The sequence below is a fragment of the Falco biarmicus genome, chromosome 5, assembly GCF_023638135.1.
Source record: "Falco biarmicus isolate bFalBia1 chromosome 5, bFalBia1.pri, whole genome shotgun sequence".
NCBI classification, from domain to species: Eukaryota; Metazoa; Chordata; class Aves; order Falconiformes; family Falconidae; genus Falco; species Falco biarmicus.
In genome coordinates this window covers 78,061,209-78,080,807 of record NC_079292.1, presented here as the reverse complement: position 1 = coordinate 78,080,807, position 19,599 = coordinate 78,061,209, and the positions used below count along the sequence as shown (strand labels likewise).

The 19,599-nt window shown below is 40.2% G+C and overlaps 1 protein-coding gene across 4 annotated transcripts in view; it reads right to left on the bottom strand.

Moving 5' to 3' along the window:
• The window catches only part of ARHGAP8 (Rho GTPase activating protein 8), a 94,435-nt gene that overhangs the window by 6,657 nt on the left and 68,179 nt on the right, over positions 1-19,599 (bottom strand). For 3 of the 4 annotated variants that reach the window (XM_056339813.1, XM_056339812.1, XM_056339814.1), the window contains 4 exons: positions 17,177-17,254; positions 16,423-16,551; positions 13,320-13,423; positions 2,005-6,571 (listed from right to left, as the gene is read on the bottom strand). In XM_056339813.1, coding sequence (XP_056195788.1) covers positions 6,374-6,571; positions 13,320-13,423; positions 16,423-16,551; positions 17,177-17,254 — 509 coding nt within the window. In that variant the 3' untranslated portion in view covers positions 2,005-6,373. Of the gene's footprint in view, positions 1-2,004; positions 6,572-13,319; positions 13,424-16,422; positions 16,552-17,176; positions 17,255-19,599 lie in introns of those variants that run through there. The other variant, XM_056339815.1, reaches the window with a different exon arrangement.

Sequence of the window (19,599 nt, the reverse complement as noted above, 5' to 3'; positions counted from 1 at the left end):
CTAACTTTTCCCCTTCATTGCAAGTGTTGTGTTACTAGATAGAAAAGCTCAATGTAGTTATCAAAAGCATAACCATCTTTCTGCTTCAGAGACAGGGGAAAGCATGATTTGGGCAATGTCACTCACACTGTCATCTGAAACTTCCCCACAGAACCAAACCTCTTGCAGTTTCCATTCAGTGTACCCAGCTGCAGAGCACCCACGAGAGCCTTGGACCATTCCTATACCCACAAAAATGCCGGGGAGGGGGGCATGTGTGAGTGTGGACACCACCCCCCAGCTCACGCTGACAGACTGCAGGCAAAAGAATGGAGATGGCAACAGGCAGAAGATGCAGCTTTGGAGGGAGAGAAAATACACTTGAAAAACCCCGAACCAACCAGACAATACTGGCAGATGGAGCAGGGGGAGAAGGTATTTTGTCAGAGGCTTTTGAAACAGAAAAACCAAGTACCTTGCTAAAGCCCTTATTTTTAGAGCTTTGGGTCAAGAAATTCTGGGGTGAAGTGTCAAAAATCCACCCATCCAAAGACCCTTCCATGACTGCTGCAGAAATTCAGTTCAGACAGTAGAGATGATGCAGTTTGGTGCGTTTTACAGTTGCTTTTTATTGTCCCATTAATTAAGGGGATAATTTTCATGGCAGAAGAGTAAGAGGCTGTAAACTGCTTTTGTGGGCAATTAAAGGTTGAAGTGCAGAAATAATTTGAGAGTACAATTCAGTATTGAGAAACAATCCATGCAACAGAGGGGAAAAATCCAAACCCAAAAGACAGAAATCCCGATTTCATATTAGGCTTAAAGAGGCTGGCATTAGCGTCTGGGCTATCAGTAGCTTAAATGAGTAAGGTTTTGAGGACCGAGGCAAAAGAAAACAAAGCAGTAGTGGACCAGGCTGTGTTTCAGAGGAGCATGTTCCCGTGTTGCAGCCTGCAATCTTGTCCCCCAAGCATTTGGGTTGGGCATCAGATCCAGCCGCTCCCAACTACAGGCACAAGCCCTAAACCTGCGAGTGACAAGCTCATGCTCTGGGGACTACAGACAAACTGCCAGTCAGGAAAGCAGTTCCTGCATGATGATTGCACCATGGAGAAATCAGAGCCACAATAAAAAAAGTCAGTTTTAATGATCAGTCAACTATGTGTGTCATCTCCCCTGGCTCCAGCAGAATTCCCTCCTTACCTCTGGCAATAATTGCAATGCCATGTGTGGAAAGGTGACGTCATCTCAAAAGAGACTATGAATGGGAAACAGCGATGCTCGTTTCCCCAGCTCTGGAGCATGGCAGAGGCCGGCAGAGCTGGGGCTGGGCTCCGGGCAAGCCCAGGGCTCCGTGGCTCAGAGGCACAAAGGCAGCCTTCTGGAAGAACTTCATGATTTCTGAAATAACAGCACCAAAACTAAGCCTTTTAAGAAAATGCTTTTATTTTTTGTTGAGTTGTCATGTTCCAGCAAAAATATTTTTCCAATCAGTTAATTATTTTTTTAAGGCCTTTTTCTTAATTATTTTTAGGTTCCAATTATTTTTAAGGCTCCTACCAGCTATTCCAGAGAGGAATAGCCAGGAGAGCAGGGCTACAGTCCTTCTGCAGACAATTCCCATGCTTTCCTAGCACTACAGGCAACAGAACCCAGTTAGGAAGAAACGGGAGAACTCGTGTACCATTGTGTGAGCGTATCTCCAGCTCAGAGAGGCAAAGCAGGACTTTTTTTTTTTTTTTTTTTTGCCTCAGAGAGGCAATTCTCAGTAACAAGTTTTGGGTATCTATAGGCCCACTGTGGAAAAGGACTTTTTTTCCTGGTTGCATTTGAAAGTTTCCTTCTTAGTCTCCAGGCCCCAGCTCACTGTCCAATCACCAACATAATCCCAAAGAAATCTCACTGGTTAAGGCAGTTCTTTCTCACACTTTCCAGTTTGCAAGATAGAAGACAGCATTTATAGTACCCCATGGCAATCCCCCACTGCTCTTGGACCATGCTAGATTATTATTTTTTTTTTTTACATTTACAAAAAAAAGTAAACTTTGCTACATTAGGTGCAATGCATCAAAATTAGCTTTCTGTGATATGCATGGATAAAGACTAAAATCAAACTCTTCAAATCGTGAAAATGAGTATTTTACTCCAACAGGAAAGGCAGAACACCGTTTGTATATGTTGGCCACATGTATCATTTAACACAGGACTTACATAGGTTTCATAGTCATACCTTTGGCTTCAATGGAGATGTGCCTACTTAAAGCAGGGTATGTTTGCTTCTGACTTCTCTTTGTAGGTAAAAACATGTAAGAAATTATGAATAGAGTATGAGCAGGAAGGGGACCGGTGGCCAGCAGAGCTTCAAGGGAACGTGAGCATCTCACTTCACAAATTACAGGTGCTGGCAGGAACTCCCTCTTTCTTACCCTGTGCCCCAACACCCCCGTGGCCACTTGAAAAGTGGGAGTGTTGGCAAACCTACGTTTTTCCAAGGTTGTATAGATAAACTATTCAGGAAATGAAGGGGGGGTGTGATGGGTGACTGTGCCATCAAACCTATTAAAGGTTCAACTTGCCACCTAAGTACATATTGAACACGTGACTAAAACATCTGGGGCTTTTCTATTATTAGTCTCCTCACGAGTGAATATGTTAAAGTTTATAAGGTTCTGAGAGATTCTGTGATGGATGCTGCTCAAGGAGCGCAACGCACACAGACAGACAGATCATCTGCACACGTGCGATATCATTTATGGAAGTTTTTTCCAAGAACTGTAAAGACCCCCCTCGGTTAATGACATTGTTCAATCTTCTTCCATTTCTTCATAGATTCAGGGTAGAAAAGTATTCCCTTCCCCCTTTGGCATTTGTTACTAGAGGCATCCTGATAATCAGACTAGTCTTGGGACCAATTTTCAACTCCTAACAGCTCAGTAAACTAAAATGCTTAGGCAATTTATTCTCTGTATATTGTCAGTTAGGTAACACTTGATTTCTCATTCCACGACTGCATTTTATTGTTTTAAACTGAAATTCAGCATGTGTGTTTCCAACAGATTATCTCCATAATCACTTTCTTTTTGCTATGGAAATGATCTGAAAATTGTTCTTTGGTACAAGAGAAGAGTTCACAAGGCCACACTGTACAAAAGCTGGAATCGTGCAATTATCATTTGTAAAGAGAAACTGTTATCAAAGTAACTGCAGGGGACACCTCCAGGACTCCTCTTAGAGTCAGGAAATTTGAAACATATATTTCTCTAACATGAATTTCACTCCAAACCCTTCTGAATAATTCATGAGAGCTGATTTAATGTCATAGTTAAGTCTGGCACTCAGGACAGAGATCGGGGGCTTCTGCTGCAGATGTGAACGATTTCACCAGTTCCTTTGGGGTCCGGGGGGGACAGAGCTGGGATCTCATCTCTAGGAGGGTTTTGTTACCCAGGTACCTTTGATCCGGGCAAGTCCCTTCCCTGTGACAGGCAGGGTTGCAGGGAAGGGCTGGGGTGGACGTGAGTACCTTCCTTATTTCTGTCTCGGGCTGCCTGCTGGGGAGGCAGGAAGATAAAGGGGAGCGGGAGTCCCCGTCCCCCTGCCTCCCTCTAGCCCCCACCAGTGCTAATGGCAATCGGAACCAGAGCCTCTGCTTTTCTTAAGCAGCATCAAGTTACCCACACTGGCAAATAACAGGTGTCTGTCCTTTAGAAGAAGGCGGCACCTTGAGATGAGAAAACGCCATTTTGTTCTTCATTCACTAAATGAGCGGAGCTAGAAATTGCTGGAAAATGGTAGTTTACAAAGCACTAAAAGGAAGACCTGCAGTTTGGTGTATGACCAATACTGAAAGCGTGAGTCAGGTTTCAAGTATCATCTACAGGCAGGCAAATTAGCTGAAGGGATGCTCCTTTCTTGTACTTATAGTCGCAAAAGTGAAGGGGTCAGAAGCAGCCCTGCCCTGAGGGCTCACTTCACCAACACAACTGCTGCTGCCAAATTCCTGCTCTCTCCCAACTTTGGGTGAGTTGGAGAACTAAATCCATGAGGGAGACCCCTCCCTGGCTCTGGAGACTTTTTGAGCAAAGCTGACTTCTACAAACTCAGGATTTCACCCCACAGGGCTTGGGTATGTTACTGTGCTAAAACTGTTCAGGACTCACATTCCCATTACGCAGTGTAGCCTGAAGACCAAATGCCATTTGATGTTGCCAGATTTATGGAAGAGGACATGAGGAAATGGAAAACAACCATTTTATAGGACCTACCAGCATTTAATCGCAAAGCTTTTCTCTAATGCCAGGTGCTCCTTCTTTTTACAGACAGCAAAACTAACATGTATGTATTTTGACCAAGGTCAGCAAGTGGCAAAATACTTAGGTTTTGTTAATTCCCAGAGGCCATACTCCTCTCCTATAAGAACAGGGTGCTGATGCACAGAACCATACTGCCAAATCACTGAGCAGTATTGAACGTAATTGTATTTGGTTTTATAATACAACAAGGCTGAGGTGCTGTCACTGGTAACTCAGATGTAAAAACAGTAAGTTGCAATACAAAACTACAACAGTTTTATCCCTGGCAATCTCATTTTGCTCAAATGGAACAATCATGAATACTTATTAATTACTCTCTGTGTACTATGCAAGATTTTATATTTAAATGGGAGTCATGGGTGGTTATTAGTTAAAGATATTCAAAAGCCAAAAAGTTGTCTTTAAGACACTTGAGGAAGCGGGGAAAACACAACTGTGACATGAGATGGGTCCTTTCCACACACCTTTTTCTAAAGCCTCTGTATTTTTCAAATTTTAATCATTGCCTAATGCTATAGATGACACCTACTGGGCAAGTGAAAGCCTGGCACATAGAGCATTCCAGAGCCTTCTGAACACTTGGTTATTTCCTGAAATTGCTGACAAGAATGAATCCTCTCCACCCTCTGCAATAAGATTGTGTTGCACCCTTTACACAGACAGACAATTTGTAACTGCTGAGATTTTGGCCAGAAGTACAAACCCTCAACTTGCTAGAACCTACGGGATAAAAAGTGGCTCTGTGTTTGCAGAGGAGGAGATGCCTAAATTGTTCTCCTGAGACTATTAATTTTACTGAAGTCTAAATAGTCCCTCTGTTTCATTTGCTTTGTACAGAATCAAAAAGACCAGAGCATTAGGGAAAATACTACTTTTTTTACCACTGGTTAATTTTCTTTTGCTTTGCAGGCAGCTATGATAAATATATATATATATATATAAAAAAAACCATATAACTGTTACCAATCAAGTGTTAAACCATGAAATAGCCCTGCATTAAGAGTTCATCAAATACAAGCGATATTAATGGCATAGTCAGAAGAAAATACTGATAATTCTACCTTTATATTGGCTAATTATTCGCATATCTACAAAATAGACTTTCAATGTATAAAACTGGTATTAGGTATATTATCCAAGTTGTTACTCTTACTGCTTTCTAGAGAAACTGATTTGAAGAGCAACTCAATCAACTCAAACTACAAAAGTATGCAGCCCAAACATCAGGGGTACTCTTCACAAAGTTAGTCTATATTCTGTACTATGCACTTACTGATAGAACTCCACTGATGAAAATTCCAAGCATCCAGAGGAAAAAAACCATTACTGCTCCCAATTTGAACTTATAAGAAAAAAAACCCTTCCACACACTTTGCATGTGCAGATACAGTGATTAACTGCATATATTAGATATTTGCAAGCATAATTAGTTAGCTGTCTGCACAACTCAAATTATCCAGGAAACACTTTATTCTCCATGGTAATTGCAAACCTGATGTGTCACAACTGCTCACATCTTTTTGTGTAAAACAAGGCACTTAAATACATGGAAGAAGAGTTTAGAAATTTTAGTATCTTCAAAATTAATTCCACCTTTATTAACTTAATAGGGAAATTTCTAACAAACTTGTATTCAAATTAAAAAAAAAAAAACCAACAAAAAAAACAACAAAGGAAGAAAGCTGTATATTCAGGAGTGGTCCAGAACTTTGCTCTGCTCATGCAAAAAATAGTGCCACATAGTAAGGTCTCCAGAATCCCAAAGAAATGACAGACTGGCAACATAGTGTCATGATTTTTTTTAACATACCAGGTTTTGTCAGCTGCTCAAGTTTAATAAGTGGATTCACTTTGACCTATTGGCCTTTGAATGTTCACGTACATATGCTCCCCCATGTGATGAGAATATATGGGGCTGTGTGCTTCTCTCAAAATCTTTGGTATTTAGAAAGCTACATAAACTTTACTCTGTATTGAATGTTTTCTTTGCAAGAGAGAGCCCTGAATTAAAAGCTCCCACCAGCTGAAGCATGGAGACCTTCCCCTCAGGCAGCCAGACTCCCTTTTCCTGTCTGGAAGCATTAAGGCAGGATCTCATCAGGCACTGTTCGGGAGTTGAATATATTCGTGTAGAAATCTATCAGTAGTTCAGTGAAGAGATTCAGAGGTACCAGAGCACTCAGGGAAGTTGTTCCTTTCGATGGCCATATCAAATTCAAGCCAAAGACACAGGCCAAGCTGGATGCTGTCATTCTGTTATATATGCTCTCCTGTGAAACCTGGAAAAACATAGATATGAATAGGTATATGTAGACATGTGTCTCAGCGAGTGAGGACAAGATGCCATCCTGTATTGATGAATCAATGATGAGAGCAGACCCTGGTCACAGGTACATCACCGGCTCCTTAACAGCCTCAGGGCTGACTCTGCAGCCTAGAGCTACAGGGCCACTAGAGTCTGTGTCCCTCAGGTACAAGACAAGATGTTAATAAGTCAAGCAAAAAGGCTGAATTGTTTCCTTATGCTAGGAAAATTAATTGTTTTCAATCCTTCTACACGGAATCTGTTGTTATCTCTGCTGGGGAGCAGGGAAGTACAGCATAAGCAAACAGCTATCCCATCTGCTTCAGTAGTAAGTCCTCTATAGAATAAACCTTGAGGACTTCTAAAGTTGTTTGCAAGGGTTTAGAAGGATTTTTTTTTTCTCCCACTGGACTTCACTTCCAAGTGCCTCTATATCCACCCAATTCCTCTGAAGCAATGGAAGTGAAAATGTGCCGTAGGTAAAATGCACAGCACTGAAATCTGCTCTGTGCCTCGATGATGTGTCCTACTTCTATCTGTGGATGTGAGCCCAGAACTAGGTAGAAGGAGTATTTTTTTTTTTCTCTGTGTGAGCTTGACAGGGAATTTCTGTGTGTTTTGCTCTCCTGCATAGTATGTCTGGTATCTAAAGCCAATATGGTCTGGGTGTCCTATCTGAAAAGTTCTCTGTTATTGTAAAGAGCTAGCAAGCTGAAAGTTCTCTTGGTTCCTCCTGACCCAGGTAACTCAGCCAGCTCTTCTCAGGCTGATGGTTGCAGTTGTTCATCCATAATCCGTCATGGGAAGACCACGTAGTCACAAACTGTGATGTACAGGTTACCCTGAAGCTGTCATCTCAGAACAGAACAAGGAATTACTGGGCAAAATCCCCCATGCATTCTTCCTGCTACAATTTCAAGTGGAATAGGAAAGCAAAAAAATCCTACTTCTCAGTGTCTCTCCGTTTCTGTTTTGCCATAAAGCCTCCTGAAAAGGCAGCTCTGTAGTGCTATGAAAAGCCTGAGGGCACTGAAGGAAAATCTAAGAAACTTCATGATCATGGGAACACTTCCTAGCATATGATAAACTCCAGTTGCCCTCTGCCTGGTAATACACGTTTCATTCCCATAAATCTCCTACAGCACCGCCTCCTCCTCAGTGTTTTACCTAGCAAGGAGCCTATTTGCTCAGCCATCAGGGGATATAATGCCCTTTAGACATGTGCACAGGATGGAAGTCTTTTCCTTCAGGGACATGAAGAAGCACTTATGTGCCCAAAAGCACAAAATCTTCCTTACCATATTAATTTTTCCAATAATAGGTAGTATTTTTCCCTCCAATATTTGCCTTACCCTTCTGGGACATCAGAGCTACCGCGTTGCTACTTCTGCTGCAAACATTAAAGGGCTTCAATTGTTTTTAAGGTCATGAAGCAGGCCTGGATAAAGGAAGGTACTGGTGCCGTACCACCTTTTCAAAGGACTGACTTCACAGCTTGAGAATAAAAAGTCATCAGGTTAAACAGCAATGCCTGCTTCATGACCTTGTGCAAAACATCATTCTTTCTAGAGCATGAACCTTGTATACATGGTTGTATACATGGTATACATGTTGACCTTCACATACTGCTCCCAATGCACTATTTAACTACACAGAAAAAACTACAAGCCCAAATTGTTCTTTTAATCTGCTTCAGATGAAACCAGCTCAAATGAGTTCATTATACTACGGCAATGCAGCAAAAGCTAAACTACTTTCCAAAATAACCGATGAGGGAAAATGGTTAGGACAACGATGAGTACCCTTGTTAACAAAGAGACATAGACCGAGGTATTACCCTGAAGGTGGCTGTTTGGACACTAGCAAATATAACAAGGTTAAGGACTGCATCCTGGCCCTTGGATCAAGTGGCTACATCCAAACTATGTAAAGCTGTACACATGAAACCCCTGAGGATTGAGAACAAATTATTTTTTGGTGTTTCTTTCAGTTGAAGGTCTGTAAAATAATGTGAAAGCTACAGTCTATCACACTGTGTTTTCTACAGCACAAAATCAAAGATAGGTGCTGTATATCTCGAGGAAGGTACCTTAAGTGCATACAGGGCAGGTACCCTGTGATAGCACAGAAGCACGTGGTATAGTACTGGAGGACAGTGGATGATGGAAGGAGCCAAACCTGTTGCCGTTGTCTTCTCCTGGTTTGGGGAGTGTTTCCTGACACGCTCCATCTCACAACACATGTATAGGTGCTGTCTTCAAGTGCTAGTCAAAACACACCCAACTCAACCTAACCACTGCCTTTGAAGGCAAATGTTTCAGCTCAAAGTAATACCACTACGACTTGCTGGTAGAGCTAGATCTACTTTTTCTCTTTAGGCCAACTATTTCAAAGAATGTTTTTAACTCCAGGATGAAACCATCTCTTCCCACATGCCACCACTCCGTGAACCTTCCAAGGAGACAGTCAATATTGAAATGATCAACAAAAATACCCATGACACAGCTTCTCCCCTGAGAGAGAAAATCTTTAAGATAAAATGAAATATTTTATCATCTGAGGTAGAGCTACACTAAGCCTTATCTGGGAGTCATAAATGAAGCCGACACTTAGGAATTCAAGGAAGACATGACACGGCACATTGCTTCACTCCAAACTGCACAGCAATCACTTCCTCAGCAGATCCAAGAAAAAGTGTGCTGCTGAACCCAGCTGTCTCCACAATCTCTGCCGGCTCACCAAGCTGCAGTAAGGAAGCCTCGTCACACCAGTGGCTTTATGCCTCCCTGAGGGGATCAGGCTTCACACCATCTCAACCCCCTCACTACCCCAATGCCAGATTTCTTTCGCGAATGACACAGGCAGATCCACCTCATCTACACCACCATCACAAGGAGCTTTCTTACACATTTTCTTAATTAAAACATTTCTTAATGTTTTCTTACAACATTAGACCATGTAAGGGCAGCATGCAGTCAGCCAAACCCTTTATGGGCTGCCCTTCTATAAGTAACTGCACCCCAAAGCTACATTCTATCTAAGAAATACAAATGACATATTTAGCATTTGGACTAATTTCCTTGACTCCTCCTTTGAGTCCCTCACAAAGTTAGCAACCACAAAGGTAGTAACCATTGTCTCTGTTTCAACTGAAAATATACTCGCTCTGTCAATTTGACAAGCTAATAAAAGAAAATTCTCCAAGGACCCAGGCTGTATCTTTGAAGGAATCATCTGAACATCACAGAAGAGTATTGCAACAAAGAGCTACACAGCTCCAGTTTGTTGGGTTTTTCCCCCTTTCATTGAAACACGTATAGAAAAATCATTAAGTAATGACAGCCTGTACTGAAAGAAGTCCACTAGAAAGATAAAAACTTGTACATTGCAAATAACCACTGAAGATTTAGTGCCACATCAACAAATGCAAAATATACATTCTTCACTATCCCAGAATAAACATCCAGCTCACCCCAGCAAAATTGTAATGACTTTTGGATTCCTCATACTTGCATCCCAGCACTCTCATGGATACTGCAGGAGTGAAACTAAACAGCCACTACACTACCTAATGAACTTAAACAGTGAAATACAGAGGGTAGAAACAGCGAATTACCATCCCATTTTAAAAATATCAGGACATCACCATCTCTTTGGTTCCTCAGACGCAATGCTGAAAGGAACTCTACAAAACATTTTCAAAAGAAAATGTCTAGATATTAAAACGCCCCCACAAACTGACTGGGATGTGTGTCTATCCCCCACTCAGCTGCTTTGCAGACATGCCAACTGCTTGTATCTGCTCCATGAGGCTTAGTCATCTAATCCTTCCCAACATGCCCCATCATCTCCAGCCACCCCCAAGCTTTGCTGGTGCTAATTACACTTTTCAATTGGATAAGTGATTGAGACAAAACATTAATTCAGAGCTTTTTTTTTTTTCCCAGCTTAGCTTTAACATGTTGTTGTTTCAGTTACAGATCTGAAGCATAGTCCATGGGGCCCAAAACCTTACCCATTTTTTCTAGAGTTTTGAGTTTGGCAGGTTTTTGCAATGGTTCTTTCAGTCAGCTGAGCCACCCTTCCCCTGCATCAGGCATAAGCAGCAGCGAGAGAAACTGTGTAAGCATAGAGAGGGGGCTGTATCACCTGGTACCAAAACCAAAAACATGGTTATGAAAACACAATCTAAATTATATTATTGCCTCTACAAACTTTCCTGTCTGTGTAGCCTTTGACTGTTACAGAAAACTACAATTACAGTTTTCTACTAAATGGTTTCTGGCCCTCATCAGAGCTGGGTAACTGTAGCCCTCAGAGTGACTTGCCAAGGAATTTGCAAGAAGACTTCTTTCAGCCCTTTAAGTTCACATGTGCATTCACAAACCCCCTTCACTGCACAAGCAACACAGGCGGAACACAAATGCTTATGCACACTCATCTCTTGTGAGATCAGCTGAGCAAGTATGGACACTTTTTACAGGTATAATTCAGGGACTGATTTGTGAAAACTGGCCTTTGTTTTCCCTCTTGCTCCAATTCTGCCTAGGGACCTCGGTCCACTGCAGTTTCAAGAGGACCCTGCACATCCCTCTCTAGCGGCCAGATGCACTGCAAAGTGGAGATGGGCAGTTTATACCTTTCACAGTACACTGCGCTCATTACTGGCAAAATCACTGTTAATCTAAGGTTAAAGGAATTGGACCTATTTTTGAAATTCAAATCTGTTACTTCTGTAGGATTTGCACTGTCTTGCTGCAGCACCCTTGGACTAGAAGGAGCTGTTTCATTAAAGTAAGTGGGTTGAGACTGCAAAGAAAATCGGGATTCCCCCCCCCCCCCCGCCCCTTCTTCCACAAGCCTGTATCAAACTTGGAGTGTTCAAAACCTGTATCTAGTGATTACAATTCATCCCACTTCATGAAATTACCACAAGTACCTCTTGCACTACTCAAGGCTGAGCTCAAGGAAGAATTAAATTGCCTCTTATATGTAAGAAGGTTGATGCTTGCAGGTAAAAAACAGGATTATTGGTAGAGCAGTCTGTTAAAGTTTGAATTGTGGCAGCTTGTGCAGCACACCAATCTGCAAGAAATAGAAATCTCTACCTCCTAGATTGTTTCATGTTCCCTTGACTTTTCCAAATGCAAATATTCCCTGAGACATTAAGGATGAAAAGGCATGGATCAGCAAAAATTGCAGATCTGAGCACCAGTATCAACTTGACGTTGTGCTTTACGTAACAAGGCATTATCAAAAATAATGCTGTGTTCTGCTGCCCGATTACAGAAGACACTATGTAGTACTTTTGCACACCTCATTAACACCTCAAATGCTCAGCTCTTAAGAAGCGTGTTAAGATGGTGCATCTATTATTGGAACAAAGTCACTTATACAATTCATAACACTGAGGAGAGGTATCAGTTACTGAAATAATAGCAAATGACATGAGGATTTCCTTAACAGCATTAGAGTTCAGCTATGCAACAGTAAATGAACACGTGGGTATTACAGGAACCTTGCAAGTGCTGTCTGAGGGCTGTATCAATGTGTTTCCTTTAATCTTGCTTTTATCTGGTGTTTTGTAGAAAAAGGGGATTAAATGTACCCGTTTCTGAAATCTGCTACTGGCTAGAATATGGCAAACATAATTTTAGCCCCAGAACAGTTACTGAGGGCTAATTCCTCCACTAGTAAAAAATCAGCATCGTTCCACACACATGATTGCTTTGGTGGGCTCTTAGGACTTCTGAAGGCTAGATCACTTCATTTAGGTGTCAGCTTATACCATGACCCTCAATTTTAGGCACCTGGGTCTGAAAAATGCAATCTGGAAAAGGCAATGCATTGGATAAGGCAGAAGGGAGGGAAATTTACAATCCAATTACTATCTTTTTCCTGCACATAAACCGGCAACCAAAGGATGTCACTAGGCTGACTGTTGAACTATCTTCCCCAAACCCTAACGACTGTGGGGTTACAAAATATGGGTTTAAAAAATCAGCAAATCAAAAAGTAGGATAAAAGACACATGATTTCATTTACCCTGAAGCATACCAAAAATCCTGGCAAAATGGCATGTTTGAAGTTTTTCTTTTAACACTGTAGTAAATTACAGAAAGAAAGGCTATTTTAAACAGGAAAATGTTACTGTTAAGATTTAAATATAAAATGTTTTGCTGATTGTTGTTCTAAAGCTCATTAATATTTATATAATTTTCTAAAATGACACTAATTTATTCAGTATTTTAGTTGCCCAAGATTCATACTTTGGATAAAAAAGGTGATTTCACCTACTTCTTCTCTGGCACTGAAAATGACACAACTGCTATTCTCAGGCTTTTTTTTCACTCCAAAATAAGAAAAAACCTCATCCAACCTAAATCAATAATAACGTACATTTGTGAATGTGGAGTGGAGGGGACAGGACTTTGAAATATTCCAGTGCAGGCATAGTTCCACTTAAATTTACACAGTGGTTTCATTACATCTAAACATGGTTTACACAAGGTGAAAGGATGGCCAGACCACTGACTCTTATTATAGACCTGAAGGGTTCTGTATCCTGAGTTCAGTCCACTGGCAAGTACCGCACAACAACCTCGCCGTACTTTTCAAACCATTCAGTTTTGGGGTTTGTGGAGATGTTAAATGTACAATTAACAAGAAAAGATTTAGAATGAAAAGACCAGCACTATTTTGGAAATGTTGCCCATACTCACCATATGGAGAAAGCATATCAGATATTTCAGAACAACATAATTGTGTTCAGGAAGTTCTTGGATGATTTGTTTACATCTGGTGACTCGTAAACTGCTCTCCACACCTGCAATGTCAAAGTCAGTCTTAACTCCAAAACATCAAAATATTACCAAAAAATAATACCTTATTTATATCTGCTGGAATTACTTTTGATAGCCACCTGTAAAACTGACCACAAAATTCAGCTCTATTAACCTCCATGACCACAGTAACAGTTAGGGTTATCCCTTTGAATGTCCCTATCTTATATCTGGCTAAGACTAACTTGCAGAGTATTCTTCGTTCAGTGAAATAGCCAAAATAATTTATTTGCTAGAGAGGACTTCCAAAGGTTTTGATTTGAATACCATTACCTCTCCACACACTGAATCCAGACATCTACTTTTTATGCTCTGATTTTATTCTTCCTGAGACAGTCCTGCCCAAAATGCTCTTTTAGCACCCTACTAATCTTAAAAACACTTTTGTGATTTCGCAGGCAACTATTCTATCTTGGCAAAAAATTTATGTGATGGCCACTTGGGTGTATAAGAATAGATGAACCTAAGCAGGTTCATTAACTCATTTCTACAGATGGGCAAAACCAAAACCAGACCCCAAAGCCCTCACATCGTCCAGACAGTCTGGGTGAGAATTACACTAACACTGAATTATATTTCAAATGCTGTACCAAGTGACTTTATTTTTTTTTTCCTCGAATACTGTAATTATTTTAGTGCTGGAAGTTTAACACCAATTTGGAGAAAGGTCTGATGATTACAATCATGCCTGACCTAAGCAGCCCATTTATGCTGATTTTTGTCTGTATTTGTTGCATTTCTCTCTCCCTCTCCCTGACTTAGCTAGAGGTGTGCATAAGTACATGTGCATGCACAAAATTCCAGCATGTTAAATGTTCCCTTAAGCTGTGAATTAAATACATGAAGCTATATCGTGGTGAGTTGTGCTGACATTTTTCCTACTGCAAAGCTATGAGTTCCTGTAAAACACAATAATCTGAGTCCCAAGAAATTTTTTGTCAGCCTTCTGCAGAGTAAATAATGCAGGAAGCGTAGCAATATTGGGTAAAGGAACTCCTGTTAGCATTTTCCATGACCAAAGAAGACATCCTTTTACAATTACAAGCTTCAAGGTTTTATTAATTTTTTTAGTCAGTCACTCGGCTAATTTATTTTACAGCTCCCATCAACAGCACTATCATTTCAAGGTACTGTAAAGTAGAGATACTGTATTTCTGGTTTTGCAGGTTAAAAGATGTAATAGATACATCACACACTGCTCTGGTGTCTTCCAGAAGACAGAATGAGAATTTTCAAGTCATCCCAAGACAGCTGTCTGTGATCACACCTCTTTAAAGCTCCCTTCTGCACTGTATTCACGGAGAATATGCCTTTGCTACAGTCCAGCTTGGCTCTCAAGCCTAAGATCTTTAAAAATCAGGATATCACCACGGCATCAAGAAAAGACAGCAGACGTCACACTGCATAACAAGAAAGCCCAAGGAGAAATTCTCTTCAACTCCACTTCCCAACGTATTTTGTCAACATTTTAAAATGCCAGTCAACAAAAATAACATGGAATGAAAGTTTCACAGGCACTTTGCCAGGCAAAACCTCCCAGTGTTCCTAGGACAATACATTGTTCTCAGATTCTTTTCAGACTTGTCATTTTTCACTTAGCTCTACCAAAAAGTAATATCACGTCCAGAAAGTCAGCACAAGACTAATTCAGTAAAAATTTGCATTTATGCATCTTTTTTTTTTTTTCCAAATTTCCCCTATTCTTTCCCATTCTGAGGGACTATCCTTATTCCTTCCCATTTCTACTACCTTCCCGTGAACAGACCTGTCTTTCTCAGTGCCTTGAGGTATCTACTGTGTGAAGAGATGAATACTTCATTTGGAAGGTGGTGATCTACAGACTTGCAAATAGTAAAACAGTACAGAACTTCAGAGGATTCTTCACACGACTTGATTAAATTTTTAAATGGAAATACATGAATAAAATTAATGATATGAAACAGTATATGCAGATGCTAGCAACGGGCATATGGTATAAGAATTTTACCTAGAAAATTCTAGGTACAGTAAACCTGCTGGACTTCTACACTTTACAGTAGCAATTGAGAATTATCCCCAGCCTCAATTATTTTAGTGCCCTACCCCAAAAGCAAGTCATTATAGTGACATTATAGATAACCTACAGTTTGCAACAGCATCGAGCCATGATTACCAGAGATACGCTCATGGACTCTGTTGGAAGCTGTACTCCATTCAGATCTAACTTCCTCAAAATGCAGGTTTTGGAAAAACGTGTGCTTGTGACTGGAAGTTCTATGGGTTCCCTGCTACCTTGACTATAGCCTGGATGGCAAAATACCAGTCTCTACAAGTACTAGGTACTAACTCCCAGATATATGGGGATCTCAAATATTCAAACACCATGTATTAGGGGGCTGCCTTGCCAGCATTATAAGCTCCTAATTCCTGACAAAGGCCACATCATTAATGTTTTATAATTTATAGTTTCATGTGGTGCCAGACCTTTAGATGCAATGTCTTCTCATGGCTTGAGATCCTTTCTTCCCCAGTATATTATCCCATGGGAATAGTTGCAATAAAAACAATCCTCTCCCCATGAAAAAAGGAACAAAACACAATGCATACCATTGACCAGCTAAATTCTGCTTCCACAATTCTGCCAATCCTGCTGCTAAAACTAAAGTTGCTTCAACATAACTTGTTTCACTGAGACTGACTCAGTGCTGTGCCACGACATAAAAATGGAGTCCTGACAGTGAGAAGTCCAATCAAATTCTTAATAATACAGTATGACATATAGGTAAATCAGTAAATCTTTAAAAAAGTAGAAAGGATCTTGGTAACCTTGACCACCTTGCTCTGGGGTACAGATTATGAGGTTGTCCCTCTGTGGCTACACTGAAGCACTAGTAATATCATATACCCACGACTGTGTCATGGTTAGCAAACAGCAGTGATCATGAATTAGCCAGGTCCAGTTCAACTTGCTGTATGAAGTTTTCTAAAACTTATTTATACTCACTGGTGATTCCAAGGATATGATCATAACACTCAAACGTTAGTAATGGCTGAGGGAGTTCCCTAAGGAAAGTCTTTAGGATAACAGCAGGAACATGGATATCATGATAATCATCAAAATTCACAGACTTGCCTAAAAGGAGAAAAAGAAAAAAAGGTGTTCAAGCATACATTCTAATTTTTCTTTAAACTACTGCTTAAAAACTGTTTCATGCTACATTTTGGCTTTCTGCTGCTGGGAACTCCTGGCATTTTATTTTTGTATTTTCCGTAGAGTTTTATTAATCTTGCTATAAAAGATAGTCCCCATAAAGGCACTGCATAAAATGACTTCATAGGGAAGTCAGTGACTTTCAAGATTAGTTCACTACATTTCATAAATTATTAGGTATATTACTTTGCCATAACCCTGGAAAAACACCAGAGACAATATGACACATACACACTGTACTTTGTAACCACAGTAAAGCATGTAGATGCAATATGTTTATGAAAAAATAGATCATTTTTGACTCAAAACTTATCATTCATTAGCTGCTAAAGATTTTTGTAAGCTCTGGTCTGACATCAGCTGATGACCTGCTACTGTGTCCATTGCTATCTTTCAGGCTTCCGCACTAGTGTTCTTATTATTTTATGTTACAAATGGCTTTATGATTAACTAATTATAAAAAAGGCTAGCATTTCTGCTTCACTAACAAAACCATGATTAACAAAGCCCTCACACTATTACTGGCAATGGTATGATGACAGCTTACCCTGATTGTAGAGTTTCTGAACATCTTTGATAGTCTGGATGCTAGCTGACCTTCTGAAGAGGCCCTCTACTTGTAGTCCTGAAAAAATAATTAATGCAGGTCTCATCTGTAAAAGCTGTCACTCACTTCTTTTTCTCTACAGGTTCAGTTGAAAGCAGAACAGAGGAAGAAGGTTTGGGAACAAAGCTACACGATACACCTTTTTGGAAATAAAGTCCTTGAGAATAGAATGTAGGATCAAATCACGTTTCAGCATTGTCCACAGCACTTCATTTAGCATGACTCATACAAATAATACCTTTCCTTAAGTGTTCTATGGTGTCTTGCCAACTATAATTTTTCTTTAAAAGTAGCCTTCAATTGCACCTGATGACATTGAAGCAGGAGGTTTAGATTTACCAGGCTGCTTATGTACCCACTCTCAATGCATGTACCTGCAAACTGAGCCCCAAACCACACTTGTAAATCTGCTGTCCTTCTCGCCTTAAACCTTTAGTAAGCTAAAGAGGGGTATTTGCGAAGATTACCCAAGCTCCCTCTTCTGCCAGTGGATGAGACAAGATCCTTTAGTCTGGGAAACATTTCATAGGATCTTTGGATGGAGGAACCTTTGGATTTCTTACCATTGGAGAGTTACTGGCCTCCACGGCTTAGAGGTAGTTTGGATCAGACCCTGGCTCTTTCCACCTCTCTCTGGAGTCAGTGGGACTTAACACTCTGCCTGCCCATAGTATTGTCAAATACCTGATTCTAGTCTTGAGGCAGTTCTGAAATATTTCTCATAAATCTCCTGAAGGGTATCTATCTAATTTTCTTTTATGTTGTGGACTAACTGAAATGTGACTTCAGCTGCAGAGGAAAAACGTCAATAAAATGCATCCACTCAAGGAACTAATTCAGACCACAGCTTTCCAGGTAAGTTATTTATCTGAATTATTATGCAAAACAGGGTGGAGACAAGAAGCATTACTTTTCTTAAGACTTGTGGTACTTCTTGATTTTGAGTTCGGTGAAATCCTCATTTGCCTCCCCCTTTCCTTCACTCCTGTTTGTGCTGCTCCTTCTACCCAGCAGGTAATGCAATTTGGCTCACATGTAGTCTGAATTGGAGATTTCTAGTGGAAGCAGAGTAATTTAAAATTTTAGCTTACGTGGGTCTGACAAGACATAAACGGTTGACATTTTCAGAAGGGTGGCAGACCACCCACTGACTTGGAGTGACCACTGTATATTTCTCTCTGTGAGTGTGGAAGAGCAGATTAACTTTTTTATTGTCTCATGCTTATTTTTCAGCAGGTAAGTAGCCAGACTGAAATACATGTTTATGTATTTCAACTGAAGTACACAAGCGTTTATTTACATGATCAAGAATCTTTATGATGTTCTAGAAAAAGTTTGAGTCATACATTAATGAAAGATACTCAGTCATTCTTGTAAATTCATTCAGGTTGCATGCATATTTTATACATGAAAAAATACAAAATTCCTTAATGAACATTTCTTACAGAACAGCATTTAGTATCGTTCATATGAATTCAGACAAGTATACTAAAAGAACTGATAATGAACTATTGTAGTAAATTTTCATAAACACATTTCAGAGGCTTTTGCAAAGAAACCCAAACTCTACTTGAAAGTATTCCACTGACTAGACCTAAAGGCTTAACCGGAGTTTAACTGACTAGAGCTCCTAGTTACTTTCTAAGCATTTATGCCCTTGCCTGTTAAATTCAAGGTTGAACATTTAGCCCACGCACTCAGTTCTGGAAGGAGTATGACATCTCAAACTACAGTATCTAAGAGGAACATGTGTGGTTACTAAAGGACAAATGGACAATGATTACAATCTATTTGACCACTTGCTTTATTCCTGATCAGAGCATTTTTCAGTTGAATAAAGTTATGGTAAATAACATCACTGTAGTAAAATTGTTCCATTAGATTTATAGCGCAACCTGTCTAAAGACATGGGTTTGGAAGTGGCAGCTGTGAACAGGCTGTTGTGAACATGTCAAGGCATTACCCTCAGTGAACAAGAAAAACGATCATTTCCTGAGAATTTGTAAAATTTTATGCAGCCTGTCAGTGGACTAGAGGTTTTCTGTAGAAACAAGTCTCAGAAAATGGACATCATAAACGCTTGCAATTCAGTTTGCAGGAATTGGTTTAATAGTTAATGTTTTAATCTGATGTGAATCTCACTGTATAAATGACAGTGTAATAAATATAAATTTTTAAGATGTTTATGCCTTTATTGGCTAAGCTTTCAAGAGTCTAATTAAAAACATTAATCTGTAGCGTAGACAGCAGCTGTACTTGTCTGGCCCTGCATCCCATCAATGTTACTGTAATGGCACACAACGCTGAGCTCTTGCTGAATGTTTTTTGGAGGGGAAAAAGCAACTTTTACCCTCCGGTGCAGA